General features: G+C 39.8%; 1 protein-coding gene across 5 annotated transcripts in view; it reads left to right on the top strand.

The window, feature by feature from the left end:
• Positions 1–17,586, top strand: part of LOC140269522 (tensin-3-like) — a 31,662-nt gene extending 14,076 nt beyond the window's left edge. For 3 of the 5 annotated variants that reach the window (XM_072364659.1, XM_072364660.1, XM_072364658.1), the window contains 15 exons: positions 4,145–5,323; positions 8,497–8,654; positions 8,772–8,901; positions 9,004–9,087; positions 10,691–10,817; positions 10,952–11,490; positions 11,583–11,669; positions 11,756–11,887; positions 14,109–14,204; positions 14,708–14,785; positions 14,994–15,071; positions 15,266–15,434; positions 15,540–15,608; positions 15,891–15,920; positions 16,051–17,586. In XM_072364659.1, coding sequence (XP_072220760.1) covers positions 4,145–5,323; positions 8,497–8,654; positions 8,772–8,901; positions 9,004–9,087; positions 10,691–10,817; positions 10,952–11,490; positions 11,583–11,669; positions 11,756–11,887; positions 14,109–14,204; positions 14,708–14,785; positions 14,994–15,071; positions 15,266–15,434; positions 15,540–15,608; positions 15,891–15,920; positions 16,051–16,195 — 3,101 coding nt within the window. In that variant the 3' untranslated portion in view covers positions 16,196–17,586. Of the gene's footprint in view, positions 1–2,139; positions 2,931–4,144; positions 5,324–8,496; positions 8,655–8,771; positions 8,902–9,003; positions 9,088–10,690; positions 10,818–10,951; positions 11,491–11,582; positions 11,670–11,755; positions 11,888–14,108; positions 14,205–14,707; positions 14,786–14,993; positions 15,072–15,265; positions 15,435–15,539; positions 15,609–15,890; positions 15,921–16,050 lie in introns of those variants that run through there. The other 2 variants (XM_072364661.1, XM_072364662.1) reach the window with 2 other exon arrangements.
• Positions 17,587–21,952: the final 4,366 nt, after the last annotated feature.

The following is a 21,952-nucleotide window of genomic DNA, read 5'->3' as shown; positions in this document are numbered from 1 at the left end:
ATGCTGGGTTCAGAGGAAGAGCAGATATTTCTCAGGAGATTTCTGTCTTGTTGTCTTGTGAAATGAATAGGCACGCTTGAGCCATCCCACACATATGCACACTCTAACTTGTGCCCCCCTCACACACAGTCATACATTCACACTCAGAGCCACCCTGCCGGGGCGTCCCGACCTAGCTGTGGTTGTTGCTCTCCACTGAACCACAGAATTCACAACAGCCTCCCAGAATAGAGCAGCACGGTGGCGGCATTAAAATACAGATCCACCCTTTTCCAGTATTCATTGAGTGTTTTTATACGTTCAGCTTGATGAAAACAAGCTGTCTTTTTTTATTTCCATTTAAAATGACCTAACCCATCTACATAGAATTTTATGCCTTCTTTTGGGAGTGCAATGAAAATGCTGCTTATTCAGTTTTAGAATTTCATCAAAGCAAAGCAAAGACACCAGCTTTTTTTTTTTTTTTTTTTTCGTTGCCTTGATTCCAAAGCCTTCATGTGGGATATTTACAACCTTGTTTTCTCATGTAAACACTACTTGTGAGAGGGAAGACTGGGAGCTTAGTTGGAATTCTACATGTACTTACCAGCAGTTGTCCTCCAGCAGGTCCAGTTTGCTTCACAGTCTGTCACCCAGGGAGTGGTCAGGAGGAGGAAGTCTAGAAATCGTTTGACACTGCAGTGCAAAGTTTGGGAAAAGAAAACCTCATTTACTTCAGAGGCTGTTCTTCAGTTGCCAGAGTGTGTGTTTTTAAGAGTCCAATTTTAGAAGATTGTTTTCCCTGAAAGGTTGTTTACTTAAGTTTATTGATGAAGTTAGGTGTCTTCTTTGTATAGCAGTAAATGGCGATGAGGTTATGTCTGAACGATCACTTTGTAGTCTCTCAAGAATCTTTTCACTAATTTCAAAGGGATTTCATGGCCTCATAATGCAGATAGTTTTTTTTCTGTCTCTTAGAATTTTGCTGCCTCCTGTTTTAATACAGGAAATATGAATGCGATTTTTGTTGAATTTATCGAGTGCTGAAAAAATCCCCCAAAATTGTAACATCTCTTTCTAGAAAAGGTGCCATCCAAAATATTTTTTTCATAGAGACAGTCACCATATGGAGAACATTTCTTCAGTAAAATGTAACTCTAAAAACACTGGAAGCAGCAACAAATGTAGAGTCCATATGTAAAGAAAGGAACCCACATTGAAGATAAGGATGCTATTATTGAGAGACGTTTATTCCTCTTTTGTTACTTGATACTTGGATAAAGTCCCAACAAACCGAGTACGTTTTCATGAAATTAGAAAACAATCAAATTATTGTGTTGGTCCAAACTTCTAAAATACACGTAAACATATAATTAGATTTTTTTTAAGTCTGACTAACACACCAAGATAATGCTCTTAGGAGTCAATTTACTCTTACATGCAGTTGCATGTTCAGTTGGACTCAAACAAGAGAGTCGCCCTTAAAGTTTTCTATCCAGAACTTTGAGCCAGAAATAACAACTAAAGACAGATGAAAGCATAGCATGCATCTCATTTATTTAAAAAGCAAATCAGACAGTTTGCATGACATATACAGAGCTGTAAATCTGTCCAATTCGCTTCTCACCATGGAACCAATTTGCAGCCAGCTAAACTGTTTCAGTTGTTTTGGTTTGTGACATAACAAGTCAACCAGAAAAAGCCCAATACTCACAAGCTGAAAGGGGACATAACGCCACCTATCATAGCAGAGTCTGACACGCTTTGGTCAATAGATCAATTCCCCTTCTGTGCTTGTATTCTTGGATATGTATATGAATGTAGTCCAATCAAATGGTATGATAAAGCTGTAACTGCTGCCTCACTCTACTGTGCATGAAAGCATAGTAACTGATGGCACAGGATGAATAGACAGAACACAGTCATCCTAAGAAAATGGCAGCTCACTGTCTCTTCAAGTGTGTATGAAGCATTTCACCTCAGCTTTAAGACCATGTGCATAAAATCCTGTAAAACAGTATTTTGTTTTGTTAAATGTATATATATATTTGAGTTTAGGGAACAAGATGGAATGGAAAAAGTTGGGTAATTGCATAGCAAATACACAATAATACCTCATGTGATGGGGAGCAGTGTTGGGAACAGTTGTGGTTTTCTGCCCTTTGCATTGCAGTTGGTGGATTTTTCAGGAACTGTCCACACCATAAAGACCAACATGAACAATACCAGATAGACATGGTTTGACTGACACTGATTCTCTCAAGTTTACAACTGTCTCAGTCTTATCATTGAAATGTAGATAGCTAAAACTTTTTTTTTTCTTTTACAATTCATGAACCCCATAATTGGGTTTAGGACACATCTGTTTCTTTCTAGTTTTGTACACGAGGAAAGAAAGCATGTAATTTCTTTTGACACATAAGACTGAGAGAAAAACAACTCGGTTGCCACTTTTCATGAAAATAGCCCGGAGCTCCTGGTAGAAGTTAATGATTGCTTTAATTAAAAAGTGTCTTTTTACAGAAAGAAAATGCCTTGAGCTGCAGGAATGTTGTTTTCATCCTCTGATCTACTCTGGGCCACCCTCTCTCTTTCATTTTCTTCCATTCTTCCCCCTCATTTTCCCCAGTGGGGTAGTCCCTTGACGCAGGGGTTAGATGCCTGGTTTCCTCTGGCCCGCCTCTGCTCCATAGCCCCGCCTCACTTGTTTACATTCCTCTGCCCGTATTTGGAGATCTCAAGGCCTCCCCTTCTTCCCTTGGGTAGAGTGCAAACACTCTCACCTTCTCAGCAGAAAAGAAAGCTGGGCCAGCTTCATTTACCTCACTATTATCTGCTGGGTAAAAGCCATGTCTACCCTCAAGCGTCTTCATTGTCTTTTTTCCTCCTCACCTGCGGTTTTACTGGAGACTTCGATTGCCTTGTATTGTTACCTAGCAGGGACAGAGGAGGTAAGAGATTTTCCTCTTGACTCAAATAGGTGGTCAGGGGGGTGTGGAAGGAGAATAGACAGGTATGATGATGGCAGGGGTGACAGAGAAGAATAGCAAGACTCAAGGGGAAGGTGTTGAAAACCCGATCACACGTTGGAAGGGGTGTCACAAGAGGGGTTTGTTGGGAAAGTACCGATGGAACTGCCTTGCATCGGGCTCTCAGCGAGCTGCTCACAACAGAATGCAGGTTTGTGTGAGTCGTAGGGTTAAACTATACATAACAGGAGCTTTGGTGGAGGAGGAGGAGGAGGAGGAGGAGGAGGAGGAGGAGGGAGGGGGCGCTTTTATCATGCGTGACTGGTATTCAGATCCTGGTCATGGTTTTACTGGAAGGCAAGAACTTTTGTCATTGGGTTGAGGGAGAAGTATAGGAGTCCTGTTCCAGCTTTTTTTTTTTTGTTATATGCACAGGGAGTGTGACAGTGAAACAGCAGCTTTATTTCATCCATATTTACAGTTCTTCCCTAGCTGTCATTTTGCAGTCTGATTTCTTGAACTGCTGCTTAAGTCGTGATTACACACAAAATGACTGATCTGTGATTTTTTCTGTTGCTTCTGAGGATTAATGATCTTGTTTGGACATATGCTGAGGGTCAAGGGGCAAGTGAGAGTGAGTAGGGTGGCTTGATCGCAGCAGGGTGAGGAATGCAGAGGTCAGACATGATCCATAGCTATTTGACTCATGTAGCAGCACGCAGAAGATTTAACATCTCATCTATAACCGGTACACGAAGGACACCTTTGACCGTTGCACATGTTATGCTACTACTACAGATGTGATAGTTCACCTGTAGGCTTGATGGGAGAGGATTAAGTTTCTTTTCTTTGTTTTTGGTTACATTTTTTCCTGACAGATTTAAACGGGTGATTTGTCTCAATCAAGCAACACGATGAACATGTTTTCCTGTCATTGTCTTAATGCCTTGGTTATTTGTTGTCTGTCGAGTCTGGAATGTCATGCTTATGAGGTGAGGTGTCATTATGAGTGACCTTGTCAATCATAGATTCAGAATGTCAGAGTTTGTGGAATGACTGTGCATGTTAACAGCGTCTTGTCTTGTCTGTGGTGTTGTGCTTTTCAGTTGTTTGTCTGTGTGAGTCTGCCATTTGTGTCTCTGCGTGTGCCCATACCAGCTGACTGTATGAAGCGCTGCATCTCTTCTATTTTGCAGCACCACGCTCTCATGGCCTAACCCAGGACAAAGAGGCAAGCAAGAGGAGCCCCAACGGAGAAGAGGCCACGCTGGGACGAGGGGCCCGCACGACCTCCGCCACCTCCAGCCCTGACCATAGTGACCACGCCCTCTCCGTCAGTAGTGACTCGGGCCTGTCTAGCACTTCTCTGTGGGCAGACAGACCCACACCGGTCACCTCCACTAACACCATCAGAGCCAACCAGGGCCCTAGCCAGCAGGAAAAGGTCCAGTTGAAGAGGCTTCTAAGTGGTTTCGGTGTTGAGGATCCCTCACTTGAGGAGATGGATGATCAAGGCCCACGAGTGGGCATTCAGCAGACAGTTCCAGCAAAAGTGCACATCAATGGAGACAACCGACCCCGCGAGAGGGAAACAGACATCCTTGATGATGAAGTCATCGCGGCTCATGATCTACACAGCGTGGATAGCCTTGGGACCTTGTCATCATCGTGCCACAAGAGCAGTCAGAACTCGCTGCTGTCAGATGGCTTTGGCAGTCCTGGAGGAGAGGAACATCAAAGCCAGCACCACCTGCATCATGCTGGACCTCCTCCTTTGGAGGAGTATGAGAGATCCTATGCAGAGGCTAGAAGGGCCTGTCTTAGCTCCAGGAGCAACTCTGTGGCCTCTTCTAATCCCAGCAGCGCTCCCAAACCTAAGCAGCACGTGTACAGACAAGGAAGCTATTCAACACAGTCCTGGGTTCGTCAACAGCAGATGGTTGCTGCACAGCAATTTATCTACATGCCCGAAGACGGAAACGACTCAGAAAGATACCCCGGGAACAAGCAGGGGATCACCTCATCCAAAGCGGGTCTGTCGTCTGAGCCACAGGAACCCATCAGGGACACAACAAGCGATGCTATCAGAAACACAGCACCTCACAAAGAACCGGCTGTGAGCAACAATAACAATAACAACAAACGGGATGAGGAGTTCAAATCTCTAACGATGGATATTGACAATTCCATTGATCAGCTCAATCAGCTGATTATGGACCTGGATCCCACTTTCATGCCGGTGTCGAGCCACAGCAGCTCCGTTAAGAGGAACGGTGGGACGCACATCAACGGCTCAGTTGGCAAACGTTCAAATGGCATCAATCTCAGATTCAACGATACTAATGAAGCACCCCTGAAAAACACACAGCAGACAGGTAAGCTAGTCAGACTGTCTGGGTGTGGTGTGGACTTGAAAATAAATGTGTGTTTTTTTTCTATCAGAGAAGTTACTTTTCTGGATATGACAAACAAGAATAAAAAAAATTAGGCTATTTTTATTATCTAAAAATACTCAAACCTGAATAGTTCCTCTCCACAAGGCTCAACTTTTCTTTTCCTTCAACATAAAGCACAACCTCTCTCCCTCTCTTTGGCAGAATTAGTGGCAGAAATAGCAGGATTCTTGGCAGGATTTCAGATGTTTTCAGTATGTTTCTGAGGAGAGAGCGCCGTCCAGACTTGCCTGTGTAGCTATCTGAGTTCAGGATCAGCAAGGTACATGAAGAAACAGAGCAGCTGTCATCAAGCATTGTGAACATCGCTGTCTCTTGCTGTTTGATTGCAGAGACTGCATGTTTAGAATACATTTTTGTACAAAGTTGTTTGTACAGTTTCAATTTAACTCTTTTGACTCTTGGATTAGAATGTCCCATTTGATTGTTAGGTTTGTTAACGAAACAGTGGTTATGCAACATAATCACTCTTGTATTTACAATAGATATCCAACAAAGTTATTTTGATGTTCAGCGATTAAATCAGTGATCTCCAATCCCATCTGTTCTTATCCAATGTGATAGAAATGTAAGGCTTGGAAAATTCCAATTTGTTTATCCTGCAGCCACATTATGATGATGGACATGATCAGAGAAACACCAGGTGACATTTGGAATGTAAACTTAATAAGAACCTCTTTATGCTTTGACAGATTTTCATATTTAACTTGCTCTTAGCAGTTATTGTGTTCTGTAGTGTTGATTAAAGTTTTTTTTTTTTAACTAAAACCCAGTGAGTCAGAGAGAATAGGGAAAGCCATGTTGGCTGCATGGATCACAGCATGAGCGTTTGGTTGCAGATGGGGCACAGGATGGGGAGGCTTTAGGAATTTCCAGAGGAGGAACAAGTGAGCCCGCAGGCGCAGTTTTTTCCATTTGATTCCAAAGGCTTACCTGTCTGTGCATATCAACACAGGAGCTCCTTTCTGAGAAACAAACACCAAAGGCTAAATTTGCTAATTTGAAAAACAAGCTGTAGGAACCAGGCAGAGAAACTGCTTTGTAGGTTTTTTTGCTTCTGCAGTTGATTATCTAGCAGATAAAAAAAAAAGGCAGTGGTGGGTTTTGTCTTTTCGTATTCTTTGGTTGGTGCATGTAAACATACTCCATAGCTCCTTTTTGAAAGTTTAAAGGAACTTGGCTGGGGAGTTTGCCTTGTAGAATTTTCTTAAGAAACAAGGCTCTTGTGCGATGACCATAGTTTACCTGCTTAATTTAACTTGTTCCGTTATTCCATTTATTATTTACCTATTTACCTTACTTGTGATACTACTTGAAAGAGATTTACGTTATATTCTAAGATTCCAACAACATAAAAAAAAAAATCTACGAATGCTATGTCTTTATATACAGGTGTTTTTTTATTTTTTTGTAACATGGCCAACCTTCTGGAAATTGTAGCCAAATCTTTGTTGCCTCACAATACTGTATTTTCCATGCTTATTCAAGATGTCATATTAGTTGACAAATGTATTAGCACTGGAAGGGAGAATTTTTCTTTTTCTCTGTTGTTTGTCACATCTTTTAAAGAACATCGCTAAATATACCCAAAATGTCAAACATGGTACATTTTTTATTGACTAAATAGAAATGTGCTTTTTGCAAATCAAACACTTGTTGAATTAAGAAAATAAACAACAGGGAAGACGGGGGAGGAGAAACATTGCAACAATTAAAATGCAATTATATGACTTTCTTTCAGCATGAAGCAATTCCATTGTTTTGACTCAATATATTTGGCCTGAAACAACATAATGTTCTTAGGTGTATCCAACTTATTTACTGTGGTTGAAGTCATTTTACATTAGTTGTTGAATGAAGCAGGATAGGGTTTGTCAGGCTTACTTGTTAAAATGTTTTTTCTTTATTCAACAAGAATAGACTGACATGAATAATACAAAGTATCTGTTCAAAGTACAAGATTGGGTTTCGTTTTGCTGAAGTGTTTAACTTATAGAAATGCAAACAAATGTGACTATACCCATGAAAAGAACATATTTGTATTTCATGAAAAAAAGAATGAATCTGGTCTCGATAATAACGTGTGTGTGGCAACAAATGTTTGAGGTGTTTTTCCATATAATAAGGAAAGATTGATTGTGCATTAGTCAGTGCTGGCGTGTAGCTAAGGAGGTGGATTGCTCACACTTCAGTTAGAAATGTGTTGGTTGGATCCCCATCTTAGCCAGACTACACATCTACATGCCTTTATTCTTGGGCAACATACTGAATCCCATAAAACCACTTGATGCGTTTTTCTCACGTCACATCAGAGCCTATCCCAGCTGCCATTAGGTGAAAGGCAGGGTACACCTTGGACAGGTTACCAGTGCATCACAGGGCCTAAGTTACATTAACTCTAATAACTTCCAAATATATTAATTTGAAACAACAAAATTGATCAAATCTGAACGAAAGCCATATGATTGTGTGAAAACTGATGTCGTGTCACAAAGTTATGTGTCCGTGTGGAGCAGGTATAAAGACACTGTTAAGTCTGCATACAACACTGTTTGCACCAGACAAAAGTGAGTAATGATCCCAGGCATTAACACTTCTGCATCATTAGCGTTCTTCAGAGCTGAGAGGTTGGACCTCACTGTGAGGGCTCAAATTAACACCCTGGTGATGAGTGGCAGCACTGTTTAGAGGACTCACAACACCTCCCCTGCCCCACAACACACACATACTCACACACTCCACGCCCTCTATTAGTCCAACAGCCAGACCTTTGGCATTCCCCAGCTGTCTCCTCAAAACAGTAGAGGCAAACCTCAATGTTAGCTGTGTCTGATCGAAGTAAGATGAATTCAATTGTGTCATTGTTATTATTCCTCATATATCACGTTTCTTGTTCATTTACCTATACTGATATGAAATAGCTACTTTTATTCTGGAAAAATACATTTTCTGAAAGCGGTTCTGAAAGTTACCACAGACACAACTATTTGCCTTTTGGGCTGTTTTTATGCACTTACTTACTTGAAATCAGTGATGCTTGTAAACCTCTTGACATTTAATGACCTCCTCACTGCTGCCTCCCTGTGTGTATGCAGCTGTCCAGTCCAGTGACGGGCGAGTGGGTGTCATGCGGAGTCTAAGTTGCCAAGGGAGGGATGTAATGGATCACCCAGGCTTCTGTAACTCAGGGTGGGGTGAGACAGAAGAGTACAGGGGCCAGCGGACATATCCCTCTTGTGTCCCTCAGTCCCAGGTAATTCAACATTTTTTGCATATGATTGTATGTAAAAAAGCTTCTTCTATCTCATACATTATTTTGCTATAATGGTCTCCACATGCATTGTGTGTGTGTGTGTGATGTTTGTTTCAGCATTCCATATTGTACAGAAGTGACAGTGCAGATTACAGAGCCCAGGGCACAGATGTAGACAGCGTAGAGGCCGGTAGCGACATGGCTCCACCCACCCCTGCCTTCCCCGTCTCTCCGCCAACACCTTATGGTAAATATAATTTGTTTTCTTTCATAGTTACCCGATTTATATGATCTGAACCTATGCTTCTGCATAGCTAATGCCGCACACTTGTGTCCTTTGCGTTTACAGTGAAAAATATGTCAGAATTGTCTGATCTCAGGCAAATTCCACCTCCAAGCATGCAGTCTTACGGAAGCTACAAAACAAATCACGGTAGGCACAGAATTCTTTTAAATCTCGGTTGGTTTACGGTTTTGGTCAGAAAAACTTAACATGAAAATATATTTTAAAAAATAGTACAAAGATAAACCTAACAAAGGATTTTACAGATGGATTTTTCTGGATTTGGCACATTTAAACATCAGAGGTGATGCAGTTGGAACAGTAACATCAAAACATTTAGAAAGTTTTCTTACATCTCTGCTGTTTTGTGTTGTTCTCTTCTCAACCAATACAGTATTGTGAGGGAGAAGAGACTAACAGTGAGTGAGAGGTGCAAGCAGGATTCTTCTTTCATGTCTACCCTCTCGCTGCGTGTTTGGAACCTCTGTCATTACAACAGGGTCATTTTGGTTCACCTGTGATTTGACCCAATAATGGTGACATTGTTGTTGACAGAGGCTCAAAGCAAATATGTCTCATGTCTCACAAAATTAGGGAGTTTCCTAACCAGTCTCAGCTATTTGTGGAATTTCTTTGTGAAAAAAAACTTTCTTTGACATTGTTCTCTAAATTAAAACAGAGTTGTTGTTTTTTTTCTGTTTGGATTTTTCTTTCTTTTTCTTTTTCTTCATCCAAGTGGAAAACTCCCTGCGTGTTTTTAATGCTTTGTAGCACCAGCCTCTATAGACTTTGTTGTAAATTCTAAAATACCATTGAGATGAATTATTGCTTCAGAGATCATTATTGTTTTCTCCCCAGTGTATATGAATATATATAAATCTTCCTGTCACCATTTTTCACTCCTCATGAAGACACAATTTCATTTTCATTCTTTTTTTGACATTTTCGTGTCCATGGAGATCTACAGTATGTGAAAAGCTTGTAGAGCCTGGGAGTATATCTGTGCCCCTGCTGTGCCTCTTACCACCTCAGACAACCAGGCAAGAATCCCTGCATTCACTTCGGCTGCATCTCCATGGTTACCATGGATCAGGAAGCATGGCACAAAAAAAACTTTCCTTCCCCTGTGAAAGTGTCTCTGTGTGTTCAGAGGAGAAACGAGGACATGGAGAAACCAGCAAGCCTTTAAACTTTGCACCTCTGGTTTCTATAAAAGTAACCCAGAGAAAAGCTGGCTGTAAAAACTGGGCTGGAACCATAGCTTTTTGGCTGATGTGTGGCCTTCAGACTATGGCTGATTTAAGTAAAGCTTTCAGATAATTATGGCAGTAAGCTTTTCATTTCTAGCTGCAGTTGAGTTTGATTTGTTGACTCCATGGGTTAGGGCGGAGGTAATTCGTGATTGGTTTTATATGTACATATATATAGACTGAATAGCTGAGTTCAAGGCCATGTGGAGAGTTTGCATTACCTTTATGTAAACTCCAATATTTCATGTTTGTGGCAGTAAAAATGAAAAAAAATAAAACAAACAGAGCTTCTCTTAAGGACATTTTGTTTTGTTATATTTATTTCTTTAATTATTGAGTTGTTTATTCTTCATAAGCAGCTCTTCAAATTCCAGAAATGTTTGATTTTTTTTTTTGTTTCTTTCCAGAAAAGATATACCATCAAGTTAATGTGTTCATAAGTTTATTTGAAACATTGTAGAATTTAAGCCTTTTTTAATTCATTTTCTTTGACACCCACACAGATCCACAGGGCTATTCTGAGATCAGTCATGTTGTAATGGAGACTTTGCCAGATTCCTCCCTCAACTGCCACAGGATGCTGAGTTCATACTCTGCCTCCCTTGTTGGGACCCATCAGCAGATGGACAGGTAGAGATCTGACTCAAAGGAACATGACCTGTTTTTTACTACCACATTAAAGATGTTTGAAGTTAATATTCTGCCTGACCTAGCCACATGTTCATATTAATTACAAGTCTTCAATTTCTTAAATGTCATCACAGAAGCCCGTCTGTGAACCAGTCCTGGCAAGAGCATCCTGTCCTGAACCTCCACACCTCCACGAGCAACTACTCCTCTGCCCGACCTCCACCACAGCACTCTGTGTCACTGGACTATGGCCACCACTCTCCTCCCTTACACCACCCCCACATTCACCCCGCCCCTAATGCCCACAGCTCTCCGCGTAACAGTCAGCGAAGCCGTATGGCTTGCTATGCCCTCAGCCGCAGTCCTACCCAAAGCTTTGACGAGCAAGATGACTTGGGCCACGGCTATGGCACAGACTGTCTTAATATGGGCCTTGACGCAGAACTTCTTACCTCCCTGGACGGGCAGAATCAGTCACATGCTCCCCAGAATCAACCCCCTCTATTGCCGGAAAAAAAGAGAGTGTCGGATGGGGAGCATTCACTGGGAACAGCCTCTCCAGCCCTTAGTGGATTCTCAAGTCCCCACAGTGGAAGCTCCCTGAGCATTCCTTTCCCCAATGTCCTGCCTGACTTGTCAGCTCAGACACCCCGCACAGCCTCGCCTCTGCCAGGTAAGCCAAGGTTTGCTAACGGCCTCGTGGGTGTCACATGTTTTGATTATCATGCACAGATAAATACTTTTATGTGTTACCATGTTTTCCAGATGTACTAGCTAGCAAACAGGTGACTGTAAAGTTTGTACAGGACACATCAAAATTCTGGTACAAGCCAGATATCTCAAGGGATCAAGGTGGGTGCTCAATATTCACTTTTGGTTGACATTGATAAAGGGAGTAAACTTTTTCAGCTTCACAGTCCATGTTTGTCTTCATGTAGCTATTTCAGTGTTGAAGGACAAGGAGCCTGGCTGCTTTATTGTGCGAGACAGCCACTCCTTCAAAGGGGCCTATGGTTTGGCTATGAAGGTGGCTAAACCCCCTCCCTCAGTTCTCCAACAGAGCAAAAAAGGTAGGTCACATAAATGCTGATTTATACTAGTATTGTTTTCTTTTCTTTTTTTTTTAATAGTAAGATTGGTTTTATGAGAAGAATTTTTTTTGCAATCCTTTTTTTATTGAACATCTATTAGTGAAATTGACTTAGTACTCTCAGGTTTGTGCGTTTGAATTTAGAGCTGTTTATATAGAGCTAAATTCTTTAGTTGCCCTCTGCTTTCAGTCTTCACATTAAGAAAAAAATGAAATGTTTTTGGCTCAGTACTTTCAGTTGTCATGGTTAGGATTTCAGGGATTGTTGGTCCTGAACTATGGACATCCTGGGAATCATGCATAACACAATCACACCCAAAGCCATCTTTAGTTACATCCCACTGTACTCACATTCATGATGGAACCTGAGAGTCCCTCTCTCTGTTTGTGAGCGAACTCTCATCATTCTGTTTCTCTCCTGGGCATCATCATGATGAAACCAAACAGACCACTTTTGCATGATAGCCTTAGATGTAAATCTAAAGTTTCACCTTTTAACAAAGGACATGCTGGGCCCATGAGCCTGTTCTGATCCCAGGGCTTTCTTCAGAATAGCTTCCTGCCCCACATAACTGTCTGATATAAAAGTTATATCTGCAGAACTATGGTCACAATATATTTATTTGGTTGTTTACTACCTCGTTTATTTTTTTGTTTTGCATATTTAAGGGAATAGAGGAAGGGATAGTTTTTGGAATGACAACAAAGCTTACTGGCAAGTCAGGCCAAACATTCTCTGGCCACGTTTGAACATGAAAACAAAGGCTGATTGAGTGATGATAACCATAAATGTTCTTATTCGAAAAGGGGCTGAAGGACATTAAACCTCAACAAAGTAAGTGCATGTCAGAAACAAGTCAGATTATACATTTTCTGACAAAAAAACGTCACATAAGGAAACAAAGGATTCCTTTATGTGCTTTGCAACCGCAAGGGATGGGGATGTTTTAACAGCCTCCCTTTGGCTGAAACATAATTCTTTACAGGTAATTTTTCTTTGAATTAAACAAAACAAAAAAAAAATGTTTGAAAAAATCCCCAAAAACTTTGCTCCATGGTTAGAACAGGAAAAAAACAAGTCTGTTGTGTATCAAATGTTACTTTCTTGCGTAAAAGGCCTTCAGTCAACAAACTCCAAGTAAGCTTCAAAGCGACATCAGGTTAAATTAGACCAATGCTACAAATGTAGAGTGTTGCCTTCCTTTCTCTGACAAAATGAAAGAGTTCAATAATCTCTAAAAAGGGAAAAGGTTGTGGACAATTTACCCAAGTGGCATAGCAGCAGCCAGACTGCAATGGTTGTTTCATGACTTTGTGGTCATCGACTGGCAAAAATGTTTAATGAAGGGAAAATAGAATCGCTGTCGTGTTCAAGTTTACGCTCTCTACAGTAAAATGATGTTAGAAACTAAGTATCAATGCTTAGTAATGTTTCAGCATTTTTCTTCACTGTGAAAGTCTTCATGCTGAAATGCCAAAATAGTTGCAGGAGTGGCATTAATACACTGAAGTAAATAACAATGGAAAATGAAAATTAAGTATTTTGACCCAATGACTAAATCCCAGTTTATTATAGTCGGGCAGTGATTTGTTGTTGTTCCTTTTGTTTTGTCAATGCAAAGATATTGCATGTCTGTTTTTATGTGGTGTTTCATGAACTATAAATTAGCCTAAATACATATAGTTAGAATAAAGCAAAAATAAGAATTTATGACATCTTTGGTTTAATTTAACTGAGAAGATGTTCCTTCCATTGCAAGTGAATTAGTTTTTTCGGTGTTTTTTCAAGAGGAAATTTGTCACTCCGTGTCCCAGAACCCCACATCGCTCCCCACACCTCTCTGCAGTCCAACAGTACCTGTGGGTGACATCATGACACAGTCCAGCGCCACACTGAGAGCTCGAGGTGTCGTAACTCCTTAAAAATGTGAAACCCAACCCACCTTAAGGAACAAGCTTTATTCCGAGCTTTTGTGTGGACATTCCTCACGTTTGATGATTTTCTGCCCCCTCAGAGTCGCTTCGGTTAAATCATAATCCTTTTAATCTCTGGTCACACTGAATGGGGTCATACGTTTCACGCAACTCTTTGAGGGTGGGAAATCATATTTGGTACTCGGTAGAAGTTATTTAGGGTGTCAGATCGATTGTTTACTGTTTTGAGTAAGTGCTCGTCTCTGTTGGTTTCATTTCTCTCACAGGAGGAGATTTATCCAATGAATTAGTGCGCCACTTCTTGATTGAGTGCACACAGAAAGGAGTTCGGCTGAAGGGCTGTCCCAATGAGCCTTATTTTGGTGAGTGTCTCTTCTGCTAAAACCTGTAGCTGACCAACACCAGTGACACTGGTTATGACAATAAATATCAAGTCTACATGAACAATGCTGCCCTCTATTGGCGTGTGGTGCACTGTACTGTTTCTTTTCGTTTCTTTTCTTTTCTTTTCTTGTCTTTTTTTGTAATCAAAGAAAGCACCATGCAATACGAGTGAAGGGCTTCCAGCACTTTATCAATTCAGTGTTAATGATTTTAGTATTTTCCCTTGAATTATGTGGTATTTTTGTACACTATTATAATTGCATGAATGTATCTGGGACACGTGCATAAACTACTTAAATTTATGTTTTGTATTTACAAAACACAATAAGGATTGTATTTTATTATATTTTATGTAAATTATGCATTTTTCTTCTTTGTATGTGTTTCCTTTCTTACACTTTCATGATTTGTGTAATGATGCCAGATAAACAGTAGGTGTTGTTGTGCACATCATTTTGTTTCACATGCTATTGTTTTACAGGAAGCTTAACTGCATTGGTCTGCCAACATTCAATCACTCCTTTGGCCCTGCCTTGCAGACTTATCATACCTGACAGAGGTACGGATTCACACATATACACACTCGTCACATTTCATTCATTAAAGAAATGATGGTTAGCGCACAAAGTAGGTTTTATTTAAGTTTTGCAGCCTCCCCTAACAGACCATTGAAAATGCTTGTTTACCTGCTTGGCCATTTAATGATTATACCTGGTGGTGTAGCTGTTGATCTCTGATTTTCTTTTTTTTTTTTTTCTTGTTTTTAGATCCTCTCGATAATGTTGTGGAGAATACCTCCCAATCAGTCACTAACTCTGCTGCTGAGCTGTTAAAACAGGGTGCAGGTAATCTGGCTTCTTAGGTCACTCTCTATGTATAAATATTCTGACAAACACATAAGAATAAATACTTACAAAGTCTGTGGGTGCAACTCAGCTATGGGACTGTTTTTGGACATGAGTCATTTTCCTAGTCCTGTTATTATGCATTGTGTCACTGGAAAATGCTAAGTGTAATTTGGATGTGTTTGTTGCCGCAGCGTGTAATGTGTGGTACCTGGGCTCTGTTGAGATGGAGTCACTAACAGGCGTTCAAGCAGTGCAGAAAGCCACCAGTATGAGCCTGAGCGCTAACCCTTCACCAACCTCCACTGTGGTCCACTTCAAAGTTTCTTCACAGGGAATCACCCTCACAGACAATCAGAGGAAGTGAGTACAACACACACACACACACACCTTTACACTGTTCATACAAAGATACATCAAATTCTGTCAATCTCTTAATTTTATTTATTTAATTTTTTATTTTTTCAGGCTCTTTTTCAGGAGACATTACAATGTCAATACAGTGATATATTGCGCTCTGGACCCTCAAGATAGAAAGTGAGTATTATTTATGTGACACGTGCAATTTCTGGGTTTCTAGAGTGCTGGTCACTTGTTTTTGCTTGAGAAACCTGCTATTATTCCAGTCAGTTGTTGTGAAGAAATACAAAACAAATGTCTTTATACAAATATAGTTAGATTCAGTGTATTTTACACTGAATCTGGGAGGAGAGCTGTGGGAATTGGGGGCGGGATGAATGTGGGGTTGGTGTAAGGGAGGAGAGTGGTGGCCATAGTATCTTTGTTGTAAGTTGATAATGCTATTTTTACTGCTCATAGGTGGAAAAAAGATGGCTATCCCTCCGCAAAGTAAGCAGATGATTATGATTTTCACCAAGCTGTAACCAGGACACAGTAACAACACCTATTTTTCACGGCATTGAGTCAGTTAGAGGCAGGTGGCAGTGCTGCTATTAACTACTTTGGTTCACCTTTGCAGGATCTTTGGCTTTGTGGCGAGGAAAACTGGCACCTCCATGGACAACATATGTCACTTGTTTGCAGAGCATGACCCTGAGCAGCCAGCAAGTGCTATAGTCAACTTTGTCTCCAAGGTGATGATTGGCTCACAAAGGAGTAAGTAGGACAAAGCTGATCATCTGGACAGACACTAACTGAGAGTAGACGTAGCGAGTGAAGACTGAACAAAGGACTTCAGTAAATGAAAGGTGTGAAACGGGTGATGACACAGACTTTAACTGGGGATTTTACCTGGATGTTGTGGGCATTCTAATGATTACCCTAACCTGATATTCTCTTAAGAAAACAAAACAAAACAAAAATACCTTTATTTTCTGTATGAACTGTAAATTAGCAGAGAAAGGAAATAATAATAAAAATACATTTATAACTGTAATGTCTCATAATTAGACATAATGGTTACAACATGTGTTTTACTGTGGCTGCTTTACTTGTTGTTGCTTAGCATTTTATTGACAAATCAACTGAACTTATACCTATAGTTGCATTTTTTTAAATACATTATTTAATCAAAACCTATTTTTATTGAAACCCTTAACTAACTGTACAGTTGTAGCTGACAAAGAGGCACCTCACTGCTGTGGCTGTCTGGTATTAAAAACAGTTTGGAATTAAGAACATAGAAAAGCAAAGGAACAAATATGTATAAATTGGACTACATTTTTCTACATGTCATCCAAGATCTTGTTATTTTATCTATGCAGTCTATGCATTTTTTTTATTTTTTAGATTACGGTCCTCTATACATGTGTAGCACAAAAGTGGCTTCTTTAAACCTGATAGGTCATCCTTATGTTGAAATGTATTTGACCTTAAAAGCTGTGTGTAAGTTTTCTTTTTGTTCTTGATACAAGCATGGGTGTGTGTGTGTGTGTGTGTGCATGCATATTTGTGTGTGTTTAATTGAAAGAGATCATATAAAAATATTTTGATTAAATATACAAGTACATACATATATATATATGTACTTGTACTTATATATTCTATAAGAGTGGCAGTATGTTTTTTTTATTATTATTATTCTATTCTTATTTACACAAGCGACATTATTGGGAAAATAAATGTTTTTTCTATGAGAAAAACTAAGGGCACAAATATATTTAATATTTGACTTACTCAATTTGTCATCTGTCAATGACTTATACAATAAACTTTGGGCCGGGGGGAAGACAGCTGTTTATTATTCAGGCTAACTGTTGACATTGTATATGAGATGATGACCATGGACATTTTTGTGCTTCTTTTATTTTTTTTTACTTACCGTTTGTTTGTGTAGGGTAACAATTTCATTCACAGAGGGACCTACAATTGCAATGAAGTTGTTGCTCTTGCATTGATTATGTGAACACTTATTATTTTTACGACCTATTATTTGTACCTCATATATCTCATAATACTGTGCCTCTGTGTATAACATGTTAGATGTAAACAGCTTATTTGAGTATTGATATTGCATTGTTTGAGTTGTGTCATGTAAATAAACAGTGGAGCATTATTTAATTTTGACAAGATATTTTCTTAGGAAAACCTGGCGCCAGGCTGCCAGGAAAGACTCCAGGATGTGTCTGGTTAAGACCTGTGGTAGAAAAGTAAAAAGACAACAGTCTGGGGTGGTCGGTGGCGTAGCGGGTTGTGCAGAGGCTATAGTCCTTGCTGCAGTCGGCCCTGCCTCGAGTCCTGCATCGGACAACCTTTACTGCCATGTCATTCTCTGTTTCTGTCTCTCCTTCTGCTGTTCTATCCATTTTACCCCTCCCCCACAAAATAAAAGACGGCTGTCTGATTATGTTGACAAGGCAAACTGGATGCAGTGTGTTCATTGGTTGAAACATGAGATATACCAGTAGGCAGATTTAGGAGGTCTATTAGCTTTGTCCATTGATTTTTATCTTTCTGAAAAGCTGAAATGGGTTGCTTTACATTAATATAGTGAACTTAGTATAATGGCAAACTCAAAAATGTTTGGACAGATTCATGAAATGACATACCAGCAAAAAAGCCCAGGGAGTAATGTTTCTCTGCTGTTATCATGACACAAAACAACTAAGATTACACAGAAAGGAGCAAAAATGAAATGACTAAAAATGACTGGAGACAAATGATTGGATGGTGAAACAACTTGAAGAGAGGTAAAACAAAATAATTGTATACAACACCCAACACAAACTGACATTAATTGTCTGCAAAGAGATGCAAAATAATAAAAAGATGTAATGAGACACTACATAGGTCGAGAAATAACCACAATGGATTCCTTTCAATGGAGTTGACAGATGAAGCTGCAAACTGAGTGTTGGGGATTAGCGATCTTGCCTGATATCCAACAAATTGAATGTCAACGTGTGGGAAAACCGAGATGCAAAGCAACCAAATTATGGTGCAGTGTGATGAAATTACAACACACCCATAACTTGACTCATACAAAATGACAAAAATGATTCACTAAGTAAGCTAAAAAGTAAAAGGACTATAAGTTAAATAGAATGGTTATAAATTACCCAAGCGATAAAAAGAGATTGCTATTGGAATAAAAATAAAAAGCTGGCCTCAATAAAACCCCAAAGAAATTAAAAAATGACCCAATGGGTTTCAAAACAAAAAAGAAAAGATAAGACACCACACCAAGAAGACACTAAATGATGTGAAACTTTTCCATGTACTGCCTGACAACAACATTCTGTATTTGTTGTCAATAAAAACTTTGATAGCTTACATGAAATATTTTCCGTGACCTTGTACACTGAGCAGCTTCGTAGAATCTGAAGTGCAGAGATTAAACATTGATGCACAGTATGCATTTGTAATGATATGATGCACTCTGCTCAAGCTAGCTGAGCACTACCTGGTGTCAGGTTTCTTTCACATCAACTGGAGTATCAGTCACAAACATTTGTCATAGCTCCTGGCTCCACTGTTTCATCACTTTTCCCATTGTCTATTTTCCCAGAGTCTCACAAAACAAAGGACAAAATCAGAAGGATAGATAGATTACGACAACCTGTGTATTACCTGTAACGGTGCAGAAATATGGAGGAAAATAACATTAACATTTTTTTTTAGTTCAAGCTGCAGCCAGCAGAGGACACTAACAACAAAAAAATTTTGTAGTAGGACCCAGGTTGAGTAGGTTGTCAAAATGTACTTTTTAGATGTTTCTCATGGGTGTGGTAATTGTTACAAAAGCAAAGTAGACCAAACCCTATTTTAATGAGGCTTACTTGCTGCATATACACATGTGCATTATCTCATATTTGAGGTGCGGGAAAATCAGGATTCTACCACCTAACAAGCCTGTGCATGTTGCTCTAATGGTGATGAGAGGGAATAAAACTGCATAGCCAAGCCTTAAAGAGGGAGGGAAGGTGTAATGGAGTGGGTCCTCCTTCCTCTCCCTCTCACTAGCGTCCCTCTGCAGGTGGTGAAAGTAAGGAATTCCCGGGGAGGGCAGGAAGGAAGCCAAGGCCCAGGTGTGGTGTGGTGACGGCAGAAAGCCCACAGACTGTCTTCCGCTGTTATTTAGTGCGAAGTGGCCTTGAAATGAAAGAAGCTGGGGAAAGTCCAGAAAGGCAACAACGCCATTATAGACTATAGAGGGACCTGCCAGAGAGATAATATTTCACACAGGTAATAATAGCATGTCCAAGCACGAAAAGATCAATGGGCTGCAATAATTACCCATTAGAATTTAAACGAGAATCAATTTGAATCAATATCAGTTTAATATGTGGATCAACAAAATTGCCAATGAAGTGCATGAATACTGCGGTGAAATAAATACATTAAGAAATGAAAGCTGAGAGTGGCCATGTTGAAATCATTCTGAAGTGTAAATGTCAGATCTCAAGTATCAGTGGCTGATGTCTGTGGCAGCTGCATTTGCCATTAGGCTTTATTCTGGAAGTTGGTCAGCCTGTTGTCTTTGCCTACTGAGAACATGTTGTCTGATTTATACAGCATTTATATACAGCATATATATATATGCTGCTACTGCCGCTCAATAAATGTATTTTTCAATGTGTACATTTTTTTTTTTTAAGCTTTAGTTCATCATATATATCAACGTATATCTATGTAAATTATTTTCATTGTCTTCACTGAGCAATTTCATTGTATTAGGGATACTATGATGAGCTGGTGATGGGTAAAGGTGTCAGGATTTGATATAAGGGATACTTAGTCTTTCCAATCAATTTCTCCCCGCTTTGTGCCAAACTGTTGGGGAATCATCAATCAATTTTCAATGCACAGTTGCAAAGAACTTGTAAGGAACAGTGTATAATCTCAGTGCCTGGTCAAGGAAAAAATGTTGGATAGGTGTGACGGTGAGAAACAGTCATGCCACTGTGACAATTATAGCCACATGTGTTCTGGAGTACCTTGGAAAACCATTGTCACTGAACACAGTCTGCCACGACATCCAGAAATGGAACCTGAAATAGTATTATGCAAGGAGGAAGTCATTTACCTACTGCAAAGTTTTTGTAGCAAAGGTCAACCTAGAATGCACAGAAAGACAAAAAACAAATGTTCTGTGGTCAGAAGTGTCTATGTTTCAGCTCGGTTTTAGGAAAATCTGGCATCTGGTTGTACATGCCAAAGATGAGAAACACTATTCAGACTGTTAACAGCAAAAGGGGTGAAATCCAGGGGGATAACATTGGAATACATCAGCCTCCGTGGCATGGGTTATTTGCATACAGTCATGTGAAAAGGAAAGAAGCTTTTTATGTATCAGGACTTCTAAAAGAAGTGTGACTAAAGAAGAAGCGTGTAAAAAAAACTAAGAACACTTTATGATTCAATAGCTTGTGGAAACCACCTGAACAGAATAACTCAAAGTTAGAATTCTTTATATAACGTTAGAAGTCTCCCACAATGTTGTGCTGTCTAATTGTACCGTCATAAACTTTTCAATTTTGCGAGGGTACCATTGATGCAGAAGTGTATATTAGAATTTTTGAGAGAAATACATTATCTTCAAAGAAACTTTATTTTTTCCCCGGAGGTTCCTGGCTATTTTAACAGGACAATACAAAACTGCACTCTGGATGAGCTTGGCTTCAGAGGCACAGTGTGTGTGTGTGAGTGTGTGTGTGCTTGACTGGTGTGAATGTATTCCAGATTGGCCTCTAATGGAAAACGTATGACACCTCATGAAGAGAGGAATTAGATGACCAGAGGCTGTTGAGCAGTGGAAATTTTGTATTTGTATTCAGCAAGAAAGGACACAGTTTCCTCTCACAAATCCTCAGTTCCCATGCAATTAAAAAGTGTAATTGAAGGAAGGAAAGATGCAACACAATGGTAAACATGCTTCTGCTGGTATCAAATTCTATATTTTATTGTATTATCAATGACGAAGGAGCTTAAAATACTTGCTCCTATGGATTAAAAGTTGAAATGAAATGACAAATTGCAGATTAATGTTTTTGTTACATGTTAGAAAACTTTTGTTGCCATGTTAGACAACAACTGTTTATTTATGTATTTACAAAAATCCCATGTCATACAATTAGGCTTTGCACTTCTTCTGTTGTATTCATTGCTATTGTGACAGCATTCCTGACTTGAGCAAAGACCCCTAAAAGACACTAATTAAAACTGTCACATATAGTTTGTTTATCTCAACAAATGCCAGCTTTACAAGAAACTTCACAGCTCTCCCCCAGTCTCTTAAATTTTCATTTTTCAGCTAATGTGGGGGTGGAAGGTCGTGTTTATTGGGCTCAGAGCATTCATTCTCAGTTCTCTAGCAACCCAGCTCTGCAGCCTTTTAATGGCCATTTAATTAGAGGGGCAGGGCTCATCTTTTTTTTCCGAGGTAGAACAAAGATTGGGGGACAAAAATAGAAAGTTCACTC

Source organism: Leuresthes tenuis, unplaced genomic scaffold, assembly GCF_036924035.1.
Source record: "Leuresthes tenuis unplaced genomic scaffold, fLeuTen1.0.hap1 SCAF_14, whole genome shotgun sequence".
In the NCBI taxonomy this organism is placed as follows: domain Eukaryota; kingdom Metazoa; phylum Chordata; class Actinopteri; order Atheriniformes; family Atherinopsidae; genus Leuresthes; species Leuresthes tenuis.
Note: the sequence above shows the minus strand (reverse complement) of the source record. Positions and strands in the feature narration are given on the sequence as shown.